This window comes from Castor canadensis, chromosome 9 (genome assembly GCF_047511655.1).
Source record: "Castor canadensis chromosome 9, mCasCan1.hap1v2, whole genome shotgun sequence".
NCBI classification, from domain to species: Eukaryota; Metazoa; Chordata; class Mammalia; order Rodentia; family Castoridae; genus Castor; species Castor canadensis.
The window spans coordinates 124266608-124287452 of record NC_133394.1 but is presented as its reverse complement, the minus strand read 5'-3'; the positions used below and the strand labels follow the sequence as shown (position 1 = coordinate 124287452).

The following is a 20845-nucleotide window of genomic DNA, read 5'->3' as shown; positions in this document are numbered from 1 at the left end:
CAAACTCTCAGCATCTCCTACCGTAATGCCCTGCGGAAAAAACTTCATTCTTCCTCCTCTGTGCCAAATTTTCTAAAATTTCTGGCTCCTGTAGATGAAAATAACACATCTGACTTTATGAACACAAAAAGGTAGGGTTAAATTTAGATACATCAAACCTGGATGTTATAAGTGTCGAATTATTGTCAGCTCTATGGGGAAATTTTAACTGTTCTTTTTAATTGTTCCATTTAAAAATTATTTCAGCTAAACCTATTGTATCTCCTTCCAAATCATTTTTTTTTCTTACTGAATGTCATTTTAAGAAATGGGTAGTTAACCTGTCCTCCAGCTTTGACTAGGGTTAGTTTATTGTTATTTTCAGAAGATTAAAGAAAGTCTTAACCTGTTCTTTTTAGTGAACTTACGACTGTCCTAAATAAGTCAGGGTGTCTCATCTACTTTTTGGGACAGTTGCTTCATGGTGAGTACGTAAATTACAAGGGCTTCCCATGTTGGTTGTGAATGGGGAAAAATTAATGATGGTGTTTATATATATTGACATTATACTTTGTAGTTTTGAAAATACAAATGCTAAAGCAACTCTCAGCAAATGACTATGGAATTATTTTGATGGATCTGTGTAATTTATCTGTAGCTTTTTTTTTCTTCTTTCTTTTTTCTTTTTTGTGGCATTCATGGAGGTATGGGCCTGTGCCGGGAAAATATTCCCACAAGGGGAACTAGGGCCAGTAGTACCTTGGTGACAGCGCCCCCTATAGACAGTGTGAGATTTTTGCAGTGGCACCAGGAGTGGTCCCGGCAGAAGTCCCATCCGTGGAGTGTCCTTAATGCTGTTCTTTTGCAATAGAAATCACTTACGGCTGTGTAGTCTTGCTCCTTTTGTGGAAGGCAGCCTGCAAGACAGCAGTCCTTTAGGACTAGTGACTCACTGTGAACTTAACTTCTACCCAATAGTGTGTGGCTATGTGAAGATAATTCATAATTTAGTGTTTTTTTCTTTTTTTAAAGTCAAGCTAAAAATAAGACATTAATGTCTGCCCACCAGTCATAAATCAACAATCTTTCAATTTTAGGGACTTTGAGTCCAAAGCAAATCATGTGGGTGATGTGGACACGACCCCAGTGAAGACCCGGCGGCACTCATGGCGGCAGCAGATCTTCCTCCGCGTGGCTACCCCACAGAAGGCGAGCGACAGCCCTGGCAGATACGAAGGTGAGGGAGGTGAGGGGGCAGTTAGGGCGGCCTCCTCCAACAGCAGGGGCATGTGGACTTCTGAGTGCGGGAAGCCCTCCCCCAGGAGTTGTCAACTGCAGCAAGCCTCCCAATTTCTCACCCGTAATCTAGGATTAATCGTGCCTTTGCCACACTAGTTGAGATAAGGAAGATGATGTCAGTACTCACATATATATATATTCTTAGAGTATTTAAAATTCATAGTATTGGAGAGAAAAGGATTGATGGAAATGTTTCCAGTGCATTGACCCCTCCTGCTGTGGAGGTCCCTGTGTGCTTCTGCCCCTCCACCTGGGTGCTTTGCACATTCTTGTATGTTTAGCTGGTGGCAGAGCTACTGCTGTGTCTAGTGGCTCAATGAGAAGTGGAGTTTAATTTCTCTCACCACCACCATGAGCGGATAGCAGAGAGGTACCTCCTTCTTCCCCTGCCCAATAGAGAGACCCGCCTCCTGCAGATGGAAGCTTCCTCCCAGGTTCTGGAGATGGACCCTGGTAGGGGTTTGGGAGTAAGGGGAAGGCTAGGGAGCAGAGGGAGGTCATGGAGAGGGCACTGAGCTGTGATTCCTGTGTGAAACAGCTAAGCAACAAGAACACCAGAATCAGAGAGTTTCCCGGTTTAAGGGCAGCGTCCCCCAGTGTTGCAGTGGCCACGCCTCACCAGGAATGGTTGTGGAGACTGAAGTGTGATAAGGTCTATTTTAAATGCTTAGTGCAATGCCCCATATGTGTTAAGGGCCACAGGTAATGGTGTGAAGCTGTCTTTTCCATTTTTAGCATAGTTCTAAGTTTCCAAGTGAGCTTTTTTAGATTGAGCCAAATCCTGCCTCCCTGTCATTTCATCTCTTGGTTCTGTTCTGGTCTCAGAAGACACACAGAATAAACTTGCTTCCACCTCCTATTCTTCATTGACCATGGGTCTTAGAAAGCACTGATTATTTTACATCTTTTCTCCAGGTTGATTGTCCTTGTGATTATAAGGCATCCTCTGGTCAAATCCTGTCCTGTGGTGGAACCCTGAACTGAACATGGTGTCCCAGGCCTCTGATCCACATGGAATAGCTCTTCTCCCATTGAGTTGATTCTGTCCTATTGATATTGACTTAGTCTCACAATCTATTTTTGCTTTAAATAACGGACTCACATTTTTGGCTCCTATTGTATCCTATTCTTTGGGGTACGAACTGTGATTTGAAAGTCAGACTGATGCATGTCTGAACTTGAGGCCTTCTGTAAGCTCACCTTCCGTAGGTAGTTTGTACATGTGAGGTATTCATGAGCTTTGGCCAGTCCTTTTAGGAGTGTTTGGAATCTTGATCCTGGTGACAGCCAGTTGTGTACAGTTGTGTGTAGAGTTGCTGAGCATGGCCTTTGATTGATAAAGTGCTGAGCAGAGAGAGCCCAGCATAGACACTGCTCTTCCTTTTCATGGGCAGATGGCAGCTAAGCCATCTCCTGCAGGAAGGTGTCCTAAGAGACCCCTGTCAAGTGCTAGGGGAAGGTCACACTAAACATTCACCCTTTTCTGATGGAAAACCAGCCTGCCCCCACTAGTGCCCCATGTCCCCTTGGGGCAGTGATGTGACCTCCTTCATATCACTGCTTCTGATCACTTTGCCTATGAGGCTCTCCTGGCCACTGTTTCCCGTGGCATACTCTCCCTGCTACCACCAGACACTCTGATTGTCCTCCTCCTGACTTTTCCCAAAACACCTCATAGCAGCTTACTCATTTTCTTTATTGTCGGTCTCCTCCAGCTCACTCAGGCTTGTGGCTCCTAAAGGATGGTGAGTCAATTGCTCTGATTCTTACAAACCTCATGCTTGTTCTCTAGTGGTTCCTTACTCTCTCTTCTTGCCTCCTGTTTTTCTGTAGGCAATGTCTTTTCTGTTCTTTTTTCAAGCTAAGAAATGCTGTTTGAATTTCTGGATTATATTGTGGGTATTCCACATATATGAGAGGAAGAAGGATGAGAGAAGAAAAGGATTTAAAATTGAATTAATATAGTAACAATCATATATAATACTGTTTTAATAAACTGCTGAGTGCTTTACATGAATCATTTCCCTTAATTCCCAGACACTTATGAGGGTCACTTTTATTATGCCCATTTTATGGATGGGGGAGTGGAGGTTTGGAGTGGGTTCAGTCACTTTCCCCAAACCACAGAGCTGGTGGGAGCCAGAGGCCAGAGCTGAGCTCATGTGTATGCACCAAAGCTCTGGTTCTGAACTGCAGATGCCCTGGGTTGTGGCAAGAGATTCCCAGTGCAGGCTGCTAGGTGTGGCCCATGCAGGTTTCCTGTGAAGCCCCCCCACCCCCCGCCCCCCTTAAGGAAGTGTCTTGCAGGCCTTGTATGCTCAGGTTACCTGAGTGTCTCCCTGTTGACCAGGCACTGACACTGAATGGAGAACATGTGTTTGGCCATTTTAACGTGTAGATCTGCCTTTGGTGCATCTCACCCCTCCTTTCTCCACGTTACTCAGCCTTGGGACTAGAATGTGGAAGGGAGGAGATTGATTTCTGCTTGTGACTTTTCTTCTTCCAAATAAGGTAGCTTTGTCCTCTGTCACTGTCACTCCATCCTTAGGACACAGAGAGGCCTGGGCCTGCCACTGCGGTTGACTACTTTGACCTGCACTGGCAGCCCTCCATGTATTCCCCTTCAGAGAGACAGAGGCATCCACATCTGAAGATATTTGAAGAGTCCAGGGTTTCTCCCCTCAGAAGTCAGTTTTGTCCCTGCTGGAGGTAGTGCCAGGTCTCTGTTCCTGCTTTGCCTTAGCAACCGACCTGTGGGAAGCAGAGCTGTCTGCAGCCGGATGGCTGAGCTCCCACTCTTGACTTGGACAGGAAAGACATACAAGTGTGCTCATAGGAAATGCTGTTAATGTGCCTTGTAAAACCTGTTCTAGATGCTCAAAGTGACCAACTATTCTGCATTTATATTCTGGAGGTGCAGGCAGACAGGAGACCTTTACAGCCTTTCTGTGAGGTGAAAAGTAGGTAGGGATATTTGTACTGCCTCATCCTTTTCCTCCCACTTGGAAAATGCTACTAAAACAAATCACCAGTAATTTAAAAACCATGGTATTCACTCAGTAACAATGGTACTATGAAGGAGAAATAAGATTTTCTGTAATTTAGGGTTCTAATTTTTATGGATAAGTGAAAACTGGGAGAGAAGGGTGTTATAGTGAATAAGAAGTATACTCTAAATAGTAAAAAAGGACAAAAAACACAAAGTCAAGCAGTATGGATAGAGGTGGAGAGAGTACACTGGGAAAATACTGTCTGACAAAATTGGTCTGGCATTTACTTAGGGATGGTGACTGAGTAAACAGCTACCTGTGAAATAATTAAGTTGCAAGAATTTGAATTTTATGCTTTAGAAACCAACCTGAAGAAGGTAGGAAGTTAATTTATATTTAGAAATTAATTCTGTATGTCTAGTAAGATCAGGGCAAACATTCCCCAGTTCATCTGTTTTTTTTTTTCCTGCTTCTGGGGATCAAACCCAGGGCCTAAGCATGTGCCATGTGCCAGGCAAGTGCTCTCTACCACTGAGCTGCACCCCCAGCCCCTGTCAGCAGTGACTGGTTGGTGTTTTGTAAGAATTCCAACTTTAAGTTAGCAAAGTCTGAAAGAGCTGACTTTAATTCTAAACCTATAAAGGGAAGACCCTACTTCTCAGATGATAGGTTAGGTGTACCACATGCATTGCATGCTAAATAGGAAATGACCAAGTTTTGTTTGAAGTCTTGGCAGGGCAAGCATTTCCATAAGGAAACAAACATGGATGATGAAGTAGGATATGAAAAGCTGCACAGGGGCTTAACTATAAAGCACATGGTGGTCACTTACAGCTCTAGGAAAATGTGTTGTCTCTTCTTTGTGCCATGAGTTCTCTGGGTGAGAGGCTTGCAAGGCTGAGCATTTGAAAGAACCATACTTGGTAAGCTATTCATTCAATCTAGGGTGGTAGTAAATCAGGACACAGCTGCAGGTTGGGTGTGTTTATGACTGTGAGGCATGGTTGAGGGCAGACACACTGCTGCTCTGAGTGGAGGAGAGTGACGCTGGCCTGTGTAGTAGTCTCTTGTTTTCTGAGCTCACTGCTGAAGGCAGGAAGGTGAAGGTGCTGTCATCCCTCAGATGAAGGCGTGTATACAGTGTTGATCTTATCAAAAGGCAGATGCTGATTTAGTAGGTCCAGCACGTTCTAAGCTCTTCTTCCGTTTCTCACAGGCTTCTTAGAGATGTTGATGTTCTTGCTCCACTTTGAGTAGCAAGGGCCTAGAATAAGAAGCCATGGCAAATCAAATCCAGACGTAGTCCTAGTCCAAACTGTGTCAGGCTGTTCTGGATCTCCACAGGGAGACTTGGGTCACCAAGAATCTCAAATCTCAAATAAATCTGGATCACCAATGGTCTTTAAAAAAAAAATTGTGGAGGTGGAAATTGAACCCAGGGCCTCACACGTGCTAGGTAAGAACTCTTATCACTGAATTATACTCCCAACCATCAGTGACCTTTTTTCAGAAGAGTTAATGTCTGGATAGACAAAGAGTGTGATGGGGAAAATGCAGTGGTAAAAAACATGATAGTTGGTATAAAGAATAATTTGGTGATTTACCAAATGAAGCCAAACCTGTGGTGCTTTGCCTCTCTGCAGCCATTTTACTTCCAGTAGAGCTGTGTCTGCTAGTGCCACGATGCAGGGTGTGTGAGGGCTTTGTTGTTTTGACCATGGGCCCCACCTAATTGTTAGGCCTGCAAACAGTGCCAAAGAATAGTTTCTGACTAGATATTTGGTAGTACATGTGCCCCACGGGTTTTTTTACCAGTGTCATACAAAAGAGAATTCTTTGTTGTTGACGAATAATTTTTTAGACAATTCTCCACTTAGAAAGGAGGGGAAAAAAATCTCTTTTTTAAACTTTTGTATGCCAGAGAACAATTTTGCTCTTACTCTAATATTCCTCATTTAAGCATTTCAGATTATGTTGTACATTTCACCAACAATAGAAGCTTTCAGAATTGATATGTCTTAAAAAAAAAAAAGGAAAGAAACTTATTTTCATATAGATAAGAATGATTTATTGATTTGAAACCCATTATATAAGCAAATAGTCTATTGAAGCCAAAGTTCAGATTTAGGTGTAAACAGAATGGCAGAACTCAAGTAAATAATCTGAATCTTTACGATGATGATTTTATGTCCTTGTGGAAAAGTGTAGAAGGGGTTTTATGACTAAGACTTATTTATGTTGTGTAAAGCCAGATTTTTCAGGAATTAATACGATGTTTAGAAAATTTTAATGGGTAATATAACAACAAGTAAAACTTTCCTAGAAAACATAAGTGCCAAAGTGATGTCTGTATCTGACTTTTTGGTCTTGATCCATGGTTTCAACTTCCACTGGGCACCGCAATCATGAAGGGAGATTTTTGAATATCCAAGTTGTACCTGCCCCTCCATCTCCCTGAGTCCTGGTTATGGAGAGTGTGGAGATGAGACCTGAGCATACATTCTTTTTCTTTTCATTTTAAACTTCCCCTAAAGATTCTGCGTGCTGCTGCATTCAGACCAGTGAACCTCAGAGTCTGACTTGAGAAGCTCTCACCACTTGATGGCAATGTTGCTCCCTTGTCTTGATGGCTTAGGTTTTTGATTCCAAGAAATTGTGCTTGCTTTCTTTTTTTCCTCATGTTTTTATTTTTGACCTTGTTATAATATTTATATTCTTTGCCCACTCACAATTTTTTAAATAGAGAACTAGTTCTGAGGTTGAGATGTTTTTCTAAGGGGTTTTAATGTCATGAGCAAAATAAGGAAGGAAAAAATTGTCTCCAATTGCCAGAAAGACATGATTTTTTTTAAGATTGTTATTTATTTATTTAGAGACAGGGTCTCAGTATTAGCACAGGCTGTCCTTAAATTTGTGATCCATTTGCCTCTGCCTACTAAGTGCTGGGATAATAGACAGATACCACCACACCCAGCAAGATTATTCTTAATTTATTTTCTTATAACTTCCATTTTCTGAGGCAAATAAAGACCATGTTCAAGATAAAGTATTGCAAGCCAAGAACCTGACTGTTCATGTCTTGCTGTAGGTAAAGCTTACAGATTTTTTTCTGTGCTGTGCTTTATGGCATGTCATTTCAGGAATCAGGGAAGTCACAGCGAATGGTGAGATTTTACCTCAGCTTGCTGTTTTTAATGCTGCTTGTTAACATTGCCACGTTAGAATACATTTAACTTTTTCTAGTGAGCCACTGGCATTTTAACAACCGGTCCTTAAACTTCGTGTGAGGGCTGGAACTAAAGGCTGGTGATCCGAAGACATCTTGGTAGCAAGGCTTCAGGAGCAGGCCTGAGGGCTTGGGCGCTGGAGGCACTGGAGTTGGAAGCCTGGGTTTGAGTCCCTACCCTCCCGCTATGTTGTCAAGTGACCATGGCAGTGCTCACAATGCCCAGCAGGCAGGAGGTACCTCCCTAGAGTAATGGTTGTGTGCCCACAGGACAGAGTCCAAAGTGGAAGAGCTTGAATTTAACTTAAAACTGTACACACAGGGAGCTAGTGAAGTATTTAAAGCTGAATGCTAGGAGTTTGAAAATATTTTCAGAGATATAAAACTTGTGGACTTGTCTGAACACAAATCAGCCTCAAACTAAAAGCAGGACTGGCATGAAGGTGAGATCAGCAGGACCCTTAGGTACAAAGTTGAAGGAGGCCCAGGCCCTGCAGGTGCTAACCCTGTGCTCACAGGGCCTGAGGATGTGCAGGTCTTGATGTGTTGCCCTGCAGGTGCCCCCTGGCCTACTGGCCTGCCCTCAGGGTCCTGCACTATGTACCCCACAGCCTACTTAGGCCAATGGGACAACTCTTCAGGGGATGGCAGGATTAGCTCTGAAGAGGGATTCTTTCGCAGGAAAGGCTTGTTTGCTTTGCTTTATTGAGATACAATTCACATACTGTACAACTCAGCTATTTAAGCGTACAATTCCATGTTGTGGTTTTTAAAAGTATATCCACAGGATTGTGCAATCATCACCACAATATAATTTTATAACAGTTTTGTGCCCCTAGATACACTCCTATTGCCATCACTTCCCAATCCAATCTCTCCCTTACTCCTCTGAGGCAGTCACTGCTCTACTTGTCTCTGTAGATTTGCCTGTCCTGAGCATTTAATCTAAGTGCAGTCATACTGGTTCTTCGTGTCTGACTTCCCTTGCTTTGCATAATGTTTTCAAAGTCCATCATGCTGTAATCTGTATCAGTTCTTCATTCTTTTTATAGAGAGTAGTATGCCATTGTATGGATACATCACATTTTGCTTACCCATTTACTACTTGACAGACATGTGAGTTGTTTCTACCTTTTGGCTGCTAATAAAAATCATGCTCCTATGAACATTGATGTAAAAGGTTTTTGTGGCTAAATGTTAAGAAAGGGATTTGGGGTTGGGGATGTAGCTCAGTGTAGAGCACATGAAGGGCCCTGGGTTTGATCCCAACATTACCAAAAAAAAAAAAAAAAAGAAAAAGGCTTTAAGTGTGAACTGGCATGGAACTTCCTTTTCTCAGGCTGCTTATTTGCAGTTCTGTCCTGCAGGGATGGTTTGGCTAATGAGGGTGGGAGAGGCTTGGTCCACACCAGGCTGCCTGTTGCTGGCCTCAGTTTGCCTTTCTTCTGCTCCAGGCTGAGAGGGGGTGTGCCTTGGATCCTGGTGGCACCCTCACAAGTACACAGGAAGCCAAGTCCCCAGGAAGCCTCCCTCAGGGCCTGCAACCTGCCCTCCCTTGGGAGCCAGCCAGAGAGCCACAGGTTAGTGGCACTTGCTAGGAGCCACACTTCTTTCAGCTGGTGTCAAGCCAAGTGTGTCCCAGAATCCCTTCTAGTTCTGCAAACTGAATATTTTTGGGTATAGCCATTAAGCCCCAGCAGCCATTCGGCAAGGATACAGCCTATTCTGTCTTAAACTTTAGCCAAAAAAGTCCTGAGTGATTGTTAGCAAAACAAACAGCATATTGAAGATAGAAAGGTATCATATGGCAGATTATGAAACAGTGAACCAATCCTATTTTCTTAACCATGGAATTCATTGAATATTAATCAGTAATCATCGTAATTACCCTCACCACATCTTAAGCATTTAGTGTCTGCTTTTACATGGACTAGATTTTCATTTTGTAAGTCTCACTACCCATTTTTTTAAGAGAGAATAATTGAATTTTTAAGAGAGAAAGATTGAATAATGTGCCTACATCTCCACAGTTCTCACTTCATGTGGCTAAGGTTCAAATCAGGTCTGCTTAACTCTAAATCCAGTGTCTGTCTGTCTATCTGTCTCTCTTTCTCTGTCTATCTCAGAGGTGCTGGGGTTTGAACTCAGGACTTTGTGCTTGTTAGGCAGATGCTCAACCACTTGAGCTATGCCTCCAGCCCTTTTTGGCCTGGTTAGTCTTGAGATAGGGTCTCTTGCTGTGATTGCAGAGGTTCTTGACCCGAAAGGGCTCAGGAAAGGAATGAACAGACAAGACACAAATCGAGAGGACCAGAAGGCTGATGACCAACTGGCAAATTTTTTATTTTTGCATCAGGCTTATAAGCAGTACAAAGCAGGAAGTTATACAATGCAAGGAGAACGTCCATGCCTGGGAAACAATGCCCTCTACCTGAGAAACAGTGTCTTTGCTCTAGCCTCCCTGGTTTCATAAGTGAAACCCGGACCTCCCTAGTTTCACCTAATTTCATATACAGAAAGCCCAGGCCTGGTTGCAAGGACCTGTCACACTGTTCCTAACCTTTGATAAACATATACCTTCAGGTTAATGTTTCTTTTCTCCAGACGAAGAGGGTCACTCCATGTTCCCTCAAAACCCCAGTGAGAGGCATGGTGCACCTGGAGTCTCTGACCTTGTCAGGTTCCTGCTAAGCCGCAACGACCTTTTCAGATTGTGGTTCATGGCTCCCAACAGTCTCTCTTTTTGTCTAAGTCAGACTGGATTGTGATCCTACTGTTTATGCTTCCTGCAGAGCTGGGATGACAGTTGCACATCACTATGCCCAGCTGTTGATTGAAATATCTTTATGGGATCTTTTTGCCTGGTCTGTCCTCAAATAGTTAAGATTATAGGCGTGAGTCACCAGCATTAAATCTAATCTTTTTTTTTTTTTTTGATGGTACTGAGGTTTGAACTCAGGGCCTAACACTTGCTAGGCAGGCGCTCTACTATTTGAGCCACTCTACCAGCTCTATTTTGTGTGTTTCAAGATAGTGTCTCCTAAACTGCACCAGTGCCTTAAATCCAATCGTAATCACAGAAATGAACCATTCCGTTTTAGGAATAAATTATCAAAAGGCTTGTTCACTTAAATTGGTATTTGTGCAGTGATAGGCTATGTAAGAGTGAAAGAACATGTGTCATGTTAGAAGTATTCTAGAATTAAATGTCAACTCTTGCTAGGGAATACACATTTTAGCCATTACTAGTAATCCTAAAACTTTGGCAGAATTAGAATCTGCCTAGTTGAATGGTTTTCATTGTTTACATTTATTGAAGTGAAGGAGCATTGATGTCCTGGAGATGGCAAAGCTCTACGTTCCCTCTGTACGAGGACTGGCAACCCCAGGGTCACAGCTGTCGGTGCATCCAGAGAGTTCTTGACTGAAAATCCTGAGATAAAGCCAAGGGATGCATTAAACTGCTTGCTAAGTGGATTTTTTCCACATAAATTTATTTTATCACTTTCATACACATGAAAATATTTGCAGCGTAAGTCCTAACAAGATATTAAACATCATTTACCAAAGCAGTAACACAGTAATTGTGGTATTGCGTAATTCTGAAAATGATTTGTAGTACCAATCTCTGAAGTTTATACTTGAGAGAATAATAGACGTTCCACAGAAAGTTGGAAGAAGTGTGGTTCATTTCCTGTCCAGGTGCTTTATCTTGAGGACTCGGTTGAGGACAATTCTGGGGATGACACATTCTGTCTTCTCTAACCTCTGCTGGTTTTGTATCAGCCCTGATGTGGGGATTGTATTTTACAGTAGCATTCCCCAAAATAGTTGCCGGGAGAAGGTTTTCTCTTGCCAAGGCTTGTGTGTAGAGGTGATGGGGTACACAGTGGAAGCAGCTGGCTTCTTCAGCCCTGCAAGACTCCAGAGCGTAAGACTCAGATTGGAAGTCATGAGTTGAGGGGTGGAGTGAGGAGGTGTACCTTCTCTCACAAGTGTGTTTCTTCCCATTGCTGCTTACAAAAGAGTTTGAGTTCATTGTTCTCCCTCAGAGAAGCCAATATGTCCCACCTTTGGAAAGTTCTCTTCAATCTTCCTTACATTGCAGCCTTAGTCATGCCTGGTCTGTCCCAGTGCACAGCAGGCTGCATGCAGTTAGTCGATATGTTCTCCCAGCACATGACAAAGTCGCTGATTTCCATTCACCTGTGGGACTTCCTCCTCACCTCCCATTGCTCAATTTTCTTTGTCCCCAAATTGACATCATTAAGAAATTACACTCTCATGTAACTAAAGACAGAGTACCTTTTCTCTCAGTCAGAAGTTAGGTGGTGGTAGAGCAAAGCTGGTTCAGTGGCTCCATGAAGTTAACATTGAACCTGGCCTCTTCTCTTTTTCTGTTTCATTCTCCCAGATGCCTCCACCATTGGCTTCCCCTCCATTTCCAAGCAGAACAAAGAAGGAAGCATGAAGGAGGAAAGGGTGACCCCTAACCCTGCCCCTACATCTTTAGAGCAAAACTATTGTGGAAATGCCTAATGGGCTTTCTTTTGCATCACACTGTTTGGAACTGTTCACATGCCATATGTAGCCAGCAGGGAAGCTGGGAGAAATTGATTTTTGGCTAAGCACATTGCCACTTTGCTTAGTATGTGAGGAGAAGCATGGGATGGGTGGCCAGAGGGGCTACAACACTGCCTATGTGGAATGTCCTGCTGCTCCCTGCTGTGCTGGGTTCTCCAGGGAGCCATGATTTTGCATAGATTATTTCTGTTGTCTAGAAAGCCCCTCCTGCTTGTTTTCCCCCTCTACGTCCAACCCACAATGCTTCAACACTGACAGGCTTTCCCTTGTCCTTTCAGGCCACCTCAGTGCCACCACATCTTCCCTTTTTCTCAAGGCTATAGTCAGCCTTTCCATCCTTATGTTCCTTAAGGGCTGTGCTTCTTACCTTGTCTTGGATTATTTATGTTGGCCTCTACATCTTTGCTTTCCAGTACAGTAGTCACTAGTCAGATGTTTATATGAAAACTAATCACACTTAAATGCAATAAAAGTTCAGTTTCTCACATCAGCCTTATTTCATGAGCTCAAGCATCACATTGTGAGCTCAGCATTTTAGAGAGTACATTTCTGGAATAATCTCTGGTTTTAGAAAGCATTCTTGGACACACTACCTGAAATAATGAGAGCTCCTTTTCCCTGACTCCATCATTCAGAACAGGGCAAGTGCTGTTGTAGTATCTCATAACTAAAGCCGTCAACTTAAGACAGAGTCGAGATATTCTATAGCCCACCCATAGAACTCCTAAAGATAGTGTTACTGAATGTGTAAAAGGTATCAGTGTGCCACTATGAAGGAATTCTAAAAGCAAGCGGAGACTTTGAGAGTCATCTATTCCAAATTCCTTAAAAATAGAGACTCAGATTGAGGGGAACAAGACCTCTTAAGGTTACCCAAGTAGTCAGTTTTGGAGCAGCCTGGAGTCTTGGTTGTCATGTCTCATTCGCATCTCTTTGCATGATCGCATCTCTTTCCATGAAAACTCCATACAGTATCTCTAGCTTGTTTATTTTTCCCAGTCCTCCTCTATTCTTGCCTACTTTACCGATTTCCAGATGGTTAAAGAGGGAGTTGTAGTCAACTTCTTAGCTGTCCCCTAGTGTCCACTGCATATAGGTGGTGCTTAGGAAATAGATCAGTATACGTCTGTCTTCATCAATGATCATTTAGTTGTAAGAATCAGGAAATGACTGAAGGTGGTTCACTTGGAAGATCTTAGAAATCAGAATAAGAGTAAGAGCTGGAAACGAGGAATTTGTTAGGTACCAAGGATGTCTCTCTGACAGTCACTTTCAGCCATGTGATTTTTTTTCTTGTTCTGGTCTCTTCTTGATTTTACACATCAGCTCTCCCACTGTGTATAGTCACACCAACCCTTGCAATCTGACTTCTTAGCTCTGGAGGCACCCAAGTACCTGACTGACAATCTGTTTTATTCCAGATTTTCTAGAGGGAGAACTGACTGGCACAGCCATGGTTACTCTCCTAGAGAGGAGTGGGAGAAGAGTGGCATGTCCATGGCCTAGGAATCCACCAGACTGTGGGAGGGTGGGGCATCCAGAGCTGGGAGAGGGGCACAGCCTTAGGCTGCCACATGTTGGTGGGATCTTGGTAATTATATCATTTGCCAACCTAAAGCAGAACCAGGACAGTGAAAGTAACTGGGAGTCTCTAGCTTTTTGACAGTTAATGGTTATCCTAAAGCATGTGAAGTTATATGTCGGTAAGTAGTGTATCTTTCTTATTACTGGAAGGACTTGGATAGAAGATATTTGACCTTCTGTTAGAGATTCTGTTGTTAGGAATACAGTTTGATTAATATATTCATCCAGGAATAAGAATTTGGGTTTCTTAGGACACAAAGTAGTTGTATGTGGCTTTGCAACCAAAGATGGTTAAGGTGCCCCCCAAGGAGGAAAGACTGGGGAGTCCTTGTTGGGTTTGTACCATGGATCTGGGACATTAGCCTACTTTGGGGGGCCTCACACACTCCTATATCCCCTTAAGTTCTGCCAGACCATTGAGAGCATTTGGGGTGCATTTCGGGGACCCAGCTGAAGCCTGGTGAGGACAGCAGCGTGGTTTTGTCAGAGTCCCAGGACTTGCTGTAGAGTTTAGGTCATAGAGGGTACTTTTTTTTTTTTTTTTTTTTTTTCATTTTTCTTTTATTATTCATATGTGCATACAAGGCTTGGTTCATTTCTCCCCCCTGCCCCCACCCCCTCCCTTACCACCCACTCCGCCCCCTCCCTCTCACCCCCCTCAATACCCAGCAGAAACTATTTTGCCCTTATTTCTAATTTTGTTGTAGAGAGAGTATAAGCAATAACAGGAAGGAACAAGGGTTTTTGCTGGTTGAGATAAGGATAGCTATACAGGGCATTGACTCACATTGATTTCCTGTGCGTGGGTGTTACCTTCTAGGTTAATTCTTTTTGATCTAACCTTTTCTCTAGTACCTGTTCCCCTTTTCCTATTGGCCTCAGTTGCTTTAAGGTATCTGCTCATAGAGGGTACTTGATTACTGTTTGATAAGGGGACATGATTTTGTAATCTTTACCAAATTTGGGTATCAAATTTATGTTTTTATTATAAAAGTATTTATTGTAACTACTCAGACTATGCTATGTAAAAAATAACACATACACATGGAGAAAAAATACAAAGAAAAAATATTGATAGTCTGCAGAAGTTGTAAGAAGATACAGTGATAGGTGATGTTTTCCCTTGTTCTTTTTAAAATTTTATAATGCATAACATTTTGGTAGTAGGAGAGATTAATTTGTAATCAAGAAAGAAGCATTTGAAATGCATATAGTCTTCATGAAGAAGACTTAGCCTTCCTATAGAAGGTTAAGATGGAAGCATATTTGTGTTAGGAATCATGATGTTAGCAAGTATTCAGATTTATAGCAAATGGAACCAATTATAAAATCACTTCTCCTGTGCTCTGGGATGATAGATTATTATTTGTGAATCCCCCCTTTCTTCTGTGGAACTATTAAACTTGGCATGACTAGTAATTTGAGTTGAGGAAGTAATAGCCTTAATTGCAGAAATCAAACCTAAAAGTTAGAGACAGGGTTTTCTTGTTCTTTGCCTCAACACTACTGCTGTTTTCTGGAGGAGCAGAGCCACTGGTGCCTCAGGGACGTCTGCTCCCCTGACCTATTACCTGCTGTACCCTCCTCCCTGCCCCAGCAGGGAGCCCAGTGTCCAGAGCACTTTGTTGTATGATGCTCATTAAGATCCCACATTTCTCTAGGTCCAGCAGAAATAAAACTTCAGTATGTTATATTTTCAGATAATAGTTTGGGAATTGATTTGTTAAAAAATAGTATAAAAGCCCCTGATTTCTGTATCATTTTAGGTATATCTCCAATAGTTTAAAAGATAACATATTCCATCTCTGATTTCTAAAACGTCCTCCTTTTTAAAAAAATTATAATAGATAGGTTAATCCAAGTCACTATGTTCTACTTCTAAATTAACTTGTTTTGTTGAAGTTTAAACTCTGTGGTTAAAGTTATTTTAAAGTTCCTGTTAGTACAGTGTTTTGTTTCTGAGCAGGGAACAATCTCAAAACATCAGAGATATGAAAAAAGCAAACATATCATGGTGGTTAATTTTAGTGGTGCAATGGCAAAGTCGCTGCCTTGGATGCTTCTCAGTACAGGGTTCTCTTCTCTTCTGGTCATCTTGCGTAAATATAAACTCCAGTCCACTGCCAAAGCCCCTCCCTCAACCTCTTAGCCTCTCACAGCTGCTCTGGTTCCAGTGTGTAACCATCTCACCCACTGTACGTCAGCAGTGGTTCTGTTCTCCCCCGTTTGCCACTTTATTGTCTCTGCAGTGTTGTGCTTCTGTCTCTGTTGTCTTGGTCACATGTCCATATGAGACTGTTGACTCTTGAACAGCAAGAAAAAAAAGGTTCCCTTTGAACTTAAAGTACTTTTCTCATTAATAGCCTGTGTCTCTGGAGCTTAATGAAATCTACTTGATATTGTTGATAACCTAGATTTTTTAGCTTTTCATGTTAAAAAGAAGAAAGGTTCTTAATTTAATGCCTCATTTTACAGACGAGCAGATTGAAACCCAAAGGCCATAATATCCGCCAGACCGTTCATTTGCACTATATTTAGGAGTAGTGTTTAGGGTAATAGTGTTTAGGACACCTGCAGTTGGGTGAATCTAGGCTTCAGAGTGCAGTGCTGCTTCTCCCCTCTAGGGTTTTGCTCTTGCTATCTTCTCCATTCCTTCCATTGGAAGATGGGATGAGCAGTTGAGAGAGAGAGTGTTACACATGCATATAAGCTTGTATCAAAATAAGGCAAAAAGTGCAAACCCTCAGAAAACCAGAGACTTAAAGAAACAGAGCTTGGGAATGTTGTGATTTTATGTTTCTAAGTTGTGTGGCCTTGGTAGGGAGATATCCTGGCATCTCGGGTTGTCATTTACACCAAACTTCTTTCCTTGAACACTCACTTTTTCCCAACCACCAAAGTTTAAACAGGGGCCCAGGAAGCTTTTTCCACTGCCTCATTCTAGCCTGCAGTCCTTTGTTTTCTTGGTATGTCATAAGGCAGAACAGAGCATAACTCAGAGCTAAATGTGGTGACCTAGGCCTGCAGTCCCAGCACTTGGAAGGCTGAGGCTGGAGGATCACAAGTTCAAGTCCAGGTTGGGCTGCATAGCAAGACCCTGTCTCACAAAACAAAGTGAAGCTCAGAGCTGGGTAATAACTCCCATTGTGATAAATGGTTCTGCTCATGGCTTCTGCCCACTTGAGGGAACAAGAGTCACATATAACTTTGGAAAGTTCTGATCAGGTAGAGACTCAGTACAGTGTCCTTGTTAAGAGTATTGATTTTTAATTTTTCTAAAGTTATTATTATTTTTATTGGTACTGGAGTTTGGACTCAGGGCCTTGCTCTACCACTTGAACCACAGCCCCAGCCCTTAAAATTATTTTTAATTGTGGTGCAAAACACAAAACCTATAATTACCATCTTGACCATTTTGAAATGTAAGTACAGTGATGTTAAGTATATTCACAGTGTTGTGCAGCGAATCTGCAGAACTTTTTATCATGCTAGACTAAAATCTATATCTATTAAACAACTCCCTTTCTCCCCTCCCTCAGCTCCTGGCAACCACCATTCTACTTTCTGTTTCCGTGAGTTCAGCTACTTTAGATACTGCATATGAGCGGAATCATTCAGTGTTTGTCTTTTTTGGCTTTTAGTTTGCAGAGAGTCCTAATCCACATTGCAGCATATGACAGGATTTCCCATTTTAGGGCTGAGTTATATTGAATGTATAGACCACATTTGGTTTGTAAATACAAGTGACTGAACATTTGCATTGTCCATCTCTTTGCTGTGTCGAATAATGGGGCAGGTGTCTCTTCAAGATCCTGCTTTCAATTCTTTTGAGTATGTACTGAGAAGAGGGGTTGCTGGATTACAATGGTCATTCTATTTTTAGCTTTTTGAGGAGCTTCCATTCTGTTTTCCACAGCTGTTGTCCATTCCTACCCAATGCCCAAAGGTTCAAGTTTTTCCACATCCCCACCAACATTTGTTGCTTTGTGGTTATTTTGATAGTGGCCATCCTAATGAGTGTGAGGTGGTTAGTTCATTGTGGTTGTGATTGGTGTTTCCCTGGTAATTACTGATGTTGAAAACCTTTTCATACCCTTATTGTATCTTCCCTGGAGGATGCCTATTCTTTTCCCATTTTTAAATTCTTTTGTTATGGTTGTGCTCAGTTCATTGTGACTTTTAAATTAGACCAGTGTAAACTTAACCCTTGCTTCTCCATTTATGAGCCATCTGACCAAGCGCAATTGTGCCGACCTCCCCGTGCCATGGCATCTGTGGCCATAACATGGGCACAATAGTAACGCCCATCTCATGGAGGCAGGGATGTGGGCCAGGCAGTAGAAGCTCTTGTCACACAGAAAGAATGCACACAATCTGATCCAGATGGGGTTTGAAGGAATAAAACAGCTCCTCCTCCACATGTGACAGTCTGGCTGTGTAACTCAGGTTGGCCTTGAACTTGAGATCCTCCTAACTCCAACTGTCTAGTGTTGGGATTATAGGCATGTACCTCCATGCCTATGCCCAGTACTAGTCTTTAATTCTACCCTCCCCTCCTTCGTTTCTAGCATCACAGAGACTGTGGAATTTGAAGGACAGTCATGTTACTAAAAATGAACCTCTCTGAGCCCCGGACAGTGTGCTGGTCATTGGCACAGTTGCTTCAGTTTCCCAACTACCTCGTGGTCACGGATACCTGAAAAGAAAGCTGTTTCCCAAGTCTGATTACATGCAGGATATGGGCCTTATAAGGAAAGAAGGCTGGGGCTTTCCAGGTGGAAAGGTCACATTTCCATATAAAACTCAGTGAGCATTGTATGAGCTGGGGAAGAATTGGATTCACTATTTTAAACCTCTTATTTCATTGCATGGACTTCCCCGTCCCCTCTCCCCAGCAAAGCACAAAAGTATTTCCTAACTTTTAGGTCATGGGCTTCCTTTTGTGGATTCCAATCTCAGATCCCATCCAGATAAGTATTGTGTAATGGATGGGTGGGGTTGGAGTTGCAGTCACAAAGGCATGCGAGACAGGAGGGAGGTTGGAGGGCAAGAGGGTTTCTAGCTGCAGCTTTAAGCATTTAGTCTTTTGCCAGCCATTAAGGCACAGAGTTCTACTTCAAGACTGCTTGTAAGCAGCAACCCTGGCTAGGTTTTCTTATGACCTTTAATGGTCACCTCCAGCCCTTGTAACACAGACTTTGTCATCACATTATCAAGTTTTTAGTGACTGTCCAAGATTTGCATATAAGATAACAGTTGCTGCCCCTGACATATGTGGACTGCCATTTGTGGAGGAGACAGATCCTATGATTCCTTCAAACCCCTACTAGGATCCTGCCTTGACCTTTCTGCCTCTTTCCTTGATCATGTTTCTTTCCTATACACCCCATGTTGCCTTCTCTCTGAGCTCCTTATGATGACATCTGTGTCTCAGTCCTGCTTATCCTTTCCCACCAGTTCTGTCAAATGTCTGTCCAGCATGTATTGTGATGTGACTGTGCTCATTTTCTATTATTTCTAGTTGAATAGCTTCTAACACCCCTCTGGAGATGAGTCCTAAGTATGCACATCCCACCCTGACCACTTTCTGTGAGGCAGGGATCATGATCCCTCTCCCTTTTCTGCCTAGCCCCTACTTGGGTGTGCTCAGGTCCTTTAGACTCTGCACCCCATTATGAGGCTTTAAACAAGTAGCTATGGACCAGTGAAGCACATACAATGCACTGCTAACAAAATCAGAATTCAGAATGGAAGCCTCCTTTAAACATCAATGCAAGCCCAGGTGAGACTAGAGGGAAAATATAGGGAAGTATTAAGAGTGCTTATTTTTTTTTGGGGGGGGGGTAGAATTATAAGTAACTTTCCTTTAAAAAACATATATACATAAATACATTTAAATCTAGAAAAATAGATTTTTCTATTTATCTCTGGTCCAAAGAGGGAAAAATTGGGCTTCTTTTGAAAAGTGCCATTTTTGTTGCTGTTATATCATGCTACCGGTCACTCAGAGTGGAGTGGCTGCTTCCACCTGCTTTCTACCTCTGTCTAAAATGCACTATTCCTCCACCCCTTCCCTGTCCCATGATTTCCACTCAGATTCAAGTTCCATCTTCAGGCTGCTTCCTCTCTCTTTTCTGGTGGTTTTTTTTTGTGTGTAAAAAAAGTCTTTCTTTTAAATGGTGCTGGGGATCAAACACCTACATGCTAGGCAGGTATTCTACCATTGAGGTACACTCCAGCCCTTGTAACACAGGCTTTATCATCACATTACCAAGGTACATGAACACAGCTTTTAGTGTATGTCCAAGATTTGCATATAAGATACAGTCTCTGACCCTGACAGATGAAATGGGTCTATTTATGTTATTTAACATTCAGATACATTAGGAGCACGCTGTACACAAAGCACTATAAGATATTGGGTGGAAAGTGGATACAAATGTAGTGAGGGAGGCAAATAGCTAATACCAAGGATAAGAAGGATGGGAAAATGCAATAGAGCTAAGTTCAAGGTTCTGAATTGGAAAGCTGCCACTGTAAGCGGGAAGTCTCTTTGTTATCTTTTATTGATGCAATGCTGTTCATGGCATGAGCCTTAAACAATTTGGGGTTGACAATTTTATTAGGACAAATAATCCTTTTTCTGTTTCAAACTTAATAAATACTATTCAAGTACAAATTAAATACACTAAGTCAACCTGTCCATTTTGTAAGTGTTGTATGGCAGGAGCTATATCCTGACTTTTGGTTCTTTCACAAAACTTTAATGCTTTTTGCCTTGATTGCATTTTCCTCTATTTTCTCTCAAAAGCCTATGATCAGCTTATGTCTTGAGTTTGCAGTGTTTATCCTTTTTCCTCTTAAATATCTTACAGATATTTAAGCACTGGTATTGCACTCCATGATGATCTGGCAACTGAGAAGCACATGTTAGTTGAGTGTGATGCCTGGGACAGGTTGAGTTGGAAGTGCTATCCTAAATCTATTTCCTGTGGTAAAGTAAGTCAGGTTATCCTGGACTGACAAGGATGCAGCCTGGGTAAAGAAGCAGGGTAAAAGGTAGACCAGATGGCAGAGTCCACTTTTAAGCTGTAGCCCATGGCCTGCTTAAGGTTAAGCAACAGTAAGTAGAAGAGATTCAGCACAAGCCAGTTGCCCTGTTAATAACCTCCAACCCAAGGAC

General features: G+C 42.4%; 1 protein-coding gene across 5 annotated transcripts in view; it reads left to right on the top strand.

Annotated features, from left to right (window-relative positions):
• Tbc1d1 (TBC1 domain family member 1) overlaps positions 1-20845 on the top strand; it is a 200594-nt gene that overhangs the window by 131123 nt on the left and 48626 nt on the right. For 3 of the 5 annotated variants that reach the window (XM_020161876.2, XM_074042459.1, XM_020161879.2), the window contains 2 exons: positions 12-131; positions 1077-1216. In XM_020161876.2, the coding sequence (XP_020017465.2) occupies positions 12-131; positions 1077-1216 (260 nt within the window). The remainder of the gene's footprint in view (positions 1-11; positions 132-1076; positions 1217-20845) is intronic. The other 2 variants (XM_074042461.1, XM_020161878.2) reach the window with 1 other exon arrangement.